The sequence below is a fragment of the Octopus bimaculoides genome, chromosome 14 (assembly GCF_001194135.2).
Source record: "Octopus bimaculoides isolate UCB-OBI-ISO-001 chromosome 14, ASM119413v2, whole genome shotgun sequence".
NCBI lineage: Eukaryota > Metazoa > Mollusca > Cephalopoda > Octopoda > Octopodidae > Octopus > Octopus bimaculoides.
The window spans coordinates 1,843,479-1,848,160 of record NC_068994.1 but is presented as its reverse complement, the minus strand read 5'-3'; the positions used below and the strand labels follow the sequence as shown (position 1 = coordinate 1,848,160).

The 4,682-nt window shown below is 39.9% G+C and overlaps 1 protein-coding gene and 1 long non-coding RNA gene across 2 annotated transcripts in view; both read left to right on the top strand.

Moving 5' to 3' along the window:
• Positions 1 to 4,682, top strand: part of LOC128249420 (protocadherin Fat 4-like) — a gene marked incomplete at its 3' end in the record, with an annotated part of 41,629 nt that overhangs the window by 20,823 nt on the left and 16,124 nt on the right. Inside the window, exon 5 of the mRNA XM_052972988.1 lies at positions 95 to 256. Within this exon, the coding sequence (XP_052828948.1) occupies positions 95 to 256 (162 nt within the window). The remainder of the gene's footprint in view (positions 1 to 94; positions 257 to 4,682) is intronic.
• LOC128249408 (uncharacterized) overlaps positions 7 to 4,682 on the top strand; it is a 7,241-nt gene continuing 2,565 nt past the window's right edge. Inside the window, exons 1-2 of the long non-coding RNA XR_008265517.1 lie at positions 7 to 256; positions 2,689 to 4,257. This is a non-coding gene — a long non-coding RNA (uncharacterized LOC128249408). The remainder of the gene's footprint in view (positions 257 to 2,688; positions 4,258 to 4,682) is intronic.

Sequence of the window (4,682 nt, the reverse complement as noted above, 5' to 3'; positions counted from 1 at the left end):
TAGCAGTGGTCAGTCTCGCTCGGCCAAGAGCACTAGGAAAGGTGTTAATCGGTCAGCTATATGTAACAGAATTGATCAACCGTTACCGTGTCAGAGCAGCAGTATTCCTGGTACCCCAGTGAGGTACTCTTCTGAGATGAATAATAGAAACATGCCATTTGTGGAATGTAAGGAAGATTTTTACCCGCAGTATGAGTCTCAGATTGATTGGTCAAACACGGGTACCCTGGAGAAGAGTCCACCCAATACAGTATTGGTAAGTTACAATAGATATAATTTTTCTATCTGCCTGTCTCTTTGTCTGTCTATCTATCTATCTATCTGTCTATTTGTCTTTCTGTATACATATTTGTATGTGTGTGTGTGTGCTCGGGTGATTGTATCAACGTCATCATCATCATCGTTGTCGTTTAACATCTGCCTTCCATGCTGGCATGGTTGGAATGATTTGACAGGAGCCGGCCAAGCAGAAACCTGCACCAGACTTCTGTAACTGTTTTGGCCTAATTTTTACAGCTGGATACCCTTTCTAACAGCAACCACTCAGCAGAGTGGACTTAATTCTTTCTATGTGGTTCAAGAGCAGTTGAGGCCAGTTTTGGCAAGGTTTTTACAGCTGGATGCCCTTCTGAACACCAACTACTTTACAGTGTGGACTGGGAGTTTTTAAGTGGTACCTGCACTGACAGGGTTACCAAGTACTTGCAAGACAAAAAAAAATCTTTGAGAAGAGACGGGGCTTTGGAGGAGGTGATCTTATGTCAGATGATAAAAGATTATAGTGAGGTAGAGACAGAACATGAGAGAGAGGGAGAGATATCAGGAATGAAGACAGAAACAGGTGCACTACTGCAAAGGAAATACATGGTTACCCAACCTGAGGGAAGTGCAGGAGGAGGAGAGAGAGAGTGGGAGACAGCAGGATAGAGATAGATGGTGGCAGAATGCTGGGTATACTCACAAAGTACAGGGATCAGAATATAAATGGGATGGTTAAGCGAAGAAAGAGAGAGATACAGATGGCAGCAAGTGTCAGGGCATACCCTTGAGGTTCGAAAATCACAATATAAGTGACAGGATATTGCGAAAGAAGCATGATTGGAGAGTGCAGAGGAGGGAGAAGAGGGTGGTGAGAACCTGAGTATATATATAGATTGGTGGGGTGGGGCTACCGGATAGCAATAATACAGAAAAACAGGGCCATGAGGACAGGATTGGGGAGTGAGAGGTAGGCATAGTGCATGAAGGAGGAAATGTGAGGAAGAGAAGTGGTGTAAAGATGTAGATTGGTTTGTTGGGGTAGGATGTGTGAGAAGTTTTCTTGTTACATGTGGGTGGAACACACAGGTGGGGGCTAGCAGAGAGCAATGATACAGTGAGACAGGGTGTGTGGGTGGAACACACAAATCAGGGGCTAGCGGAGAGCAATGATATAGTGGAACAGGGCCAAGAGGACAGGATTGAGGAGTGGTAGGTAGGCATAGAGCATGAAATGGAAATGTAGAGAAGTGTAGAGATGGAGAGATGTAATTTGGTTCGATGTGGTAGGGTGTATGAGAAGTTTTCTTGTTAAGTGTGGGTGGGACAAACAGCACTTAAAGAACTCAGTTTCAGAAACCCTTGACACCCATTTTTGTCCCCCTATACCCATACCACCTCAGCCTTCCCCCTTACACACTACTCCTGGTTCCTCTTATACCAGTTTTTCTCTCATCTCATTTCAACTGTGACATTATTCATGCACACTAACATTACCCATCCAATGGAGCATGCTACGCTCATTTCTTTCCAGCCTTTGACCGTTCCAAGGCCATATCTTGCCATCATGCAGCAGTGCACTTCATACACAAGTATCAAACAATCTGTCTTTCATGATGAAAGAAAAGCCCTTTAATAACAACACAAATAATAGTTCCTTGAACTTTTCCCATCCTGTTCTTACTCTAGCAACTGTTCTTTCAGAGACCCTACTGGCACTACTACTGAGGTGACCCCCACTGTCCATAACAGAAGCTTCCCCCACATTCTGTACAACCTCTGGGGAGTTGTTGCAGTTTGTTTCATGTTTAACTCTTACTACTTACTTGTGTGTCTTCCACCTATGAAGGTGACCCTTTCTGTCAGTCAACCTCTGATCCCATCATACTTCTTTGATTTACACATAGAATTCCTGCTGATTCCTTCCCTGCACATCAACCATGGCCATATCCTCAATAACAGCAGAGATAAAAGATTGTTTGCCAACATAACATAGCAGTGCTGGTTTAGGACGAATGTTGCTGTAATTTTAGTCCTTGTACTGATGAAGGGAAATAACCTGGAAATCGCGATACACAGATATTGTTTTGAGCTGAGTGGGGGTGCTAGATTCCCTTGTTCGAAGAGATAAAAACGAAACTTCATGTTAATATTATTCCTAAAATAAGGCAGCAAACTGGCTGAATCGTTAGCATGCTGGGCAAAATGCTGAGTGGCATTTTGTCTGTTCTCTACGTTCTGAGTTCAAATTCTGCAGAAGTCATGTTTGCTTTTCACCCTTCCGGGGCCAGTAAAGTGCTGGGATTGAGGTAATTGACTACTTTCACCCCTCCTTCACTGAAATTGCTAGCCTTGTGCTAAATATTTGAAATCAATAATATTCCTAAAATATCAATCAATGACTGATCGGTTTCTTTACTTCTTTTTCAGTTACCAACTCGAATTAAAAAGTAGATGTCACTCTAGATGGGATACAGTCACAACAGCCATTTAACCCCTGGATACAAGTGCAACAACACCATTTCACTACTGGATATAGTCACAACAACAATAACATATCTCAAATAGTCACACTCTTTACAGCTACTCACTACTTCACACAACAACCATTATAACAACAACATTAACAACTGCAATGTCTCCAGCAGTTACTTTCAATCCTTCAACAAGACACATCACTCTTCTTCCCTAAGTCTTCATGTAGGAAGTATCACAACACTCAATGGACTTCTAAACATCTACCACTTCATCACCCTTGGGTGTCATCACTGCATAGTGTCGTCACTCCATGGTGTCATCATTCCATGGTGTCACTCAACATATTTGTCTGAAAATATCAGTTTAAGTGTTATGCTAAGTTAGTTTTATTGTTTAATGATGTTTATAACTCCACATGGTCATTTGCTACATGCAGTAAAACTTCCTCAGCATACATTCACCACATGGGAAAGATCTCACTACTGTACATTTCCAACATGTGCTGGATCTCCAGAATAGGTCTCTATCATGTGCTGAGTTCTGTATGTAATAGTTCCACATGGTGTGGAAGAGTCTCCAACATGTAGTGAATGTGGGAACACCATAAATCCATATCATGTCGGGAGATATCTTTGATATGCATGTGAAGTTGCAGTGGTCTACCGCATGATGTACACCCATAGAAACATAGAAACAGTTAGGGTCCCAGGTTCAAATAACAAGATTTCTTTTTTAGCTAAGCCCTAAATGCTGCTAGCCATGCATGAAAGCCACTACTTCCCAGATAACTTCACATAACTTTGTAAGAAATTATTGATATAAATTAAAAACATTCTAAAAAAATGATTTAAGGAATTACATTTCACCAATCTTTGAAATATTCTTGGCACATTTTACTCCAGATGCATACTTGTATCTGCACATTCTACACTCACATTTAAATACACACATGTATATATAAATACACAAATACCAACACATTGGAAATACACATTTCACACACCACACACACATTGCAATATATGCATTTTACACAAAGACAGAATATATATAAACATTCTACTTGCATACTTTAATGTATATATAATCTACACGCACACACACACACACCATTTACTCAAATACTAGAACAAATTTATACACACATAAACAATAACACATATGTATATATATATAATATACATCAAATGTTTATATATTCTACACACACTTTACAAATAGTTAAACTAAGCTGAAATTTGAGGGAGTTTGATTCCTGTAAGTAGTGACAACATAATGTCTGTAGTCACTTCCATAATGGTCTGTGTGTGTGTGTGTGTGTGTGATTGCAGCAGACTGCAACAGCAGCAGTGGCAGCAGCAGTGGCGGCAACAGCAGCAGCAGCAGCCATTACAGCCTCTGATCCACAACCACACACACTATCACCAACTTCAACACACTTTTTTTACAACCTGCTACGCATTTCTCCAGACTGTCACACTCTGCTGCCAAGAGCTCCAGATTATGGATCAGACAATAAAAGTAAGTCTACACCCATCTTGGATTATTCACATTTTCATTTCCTAGAAACACAGTATTGTCCGACAAATATATAAATATACAGGAAGATAGGCAGTTGCACTTATTTCACATAGTGTTGTGATGGGAGAAAATGCTAAGATACTGTTATAAAGGGCCCTTATATCACTGACAAATACCTACCTCAACTGTTGTTTCATTTCTAATAATACAAATTAATATCAAATATGTGTATTTATTGTAATATTCAATCATGGAGGAATATTTCTGCTTGGTTCAGTGAGATATTTCAGTGATTATCATTATTATTATTGTTGTTATTCTTATTAATGATAACATCTCTCAGTGTGCAGATGAAGTATTGTAATTGTATTGAAATCAATGTTAAACATAGCTGAAGACTAGGGTGAAATATATACACAGAGCAG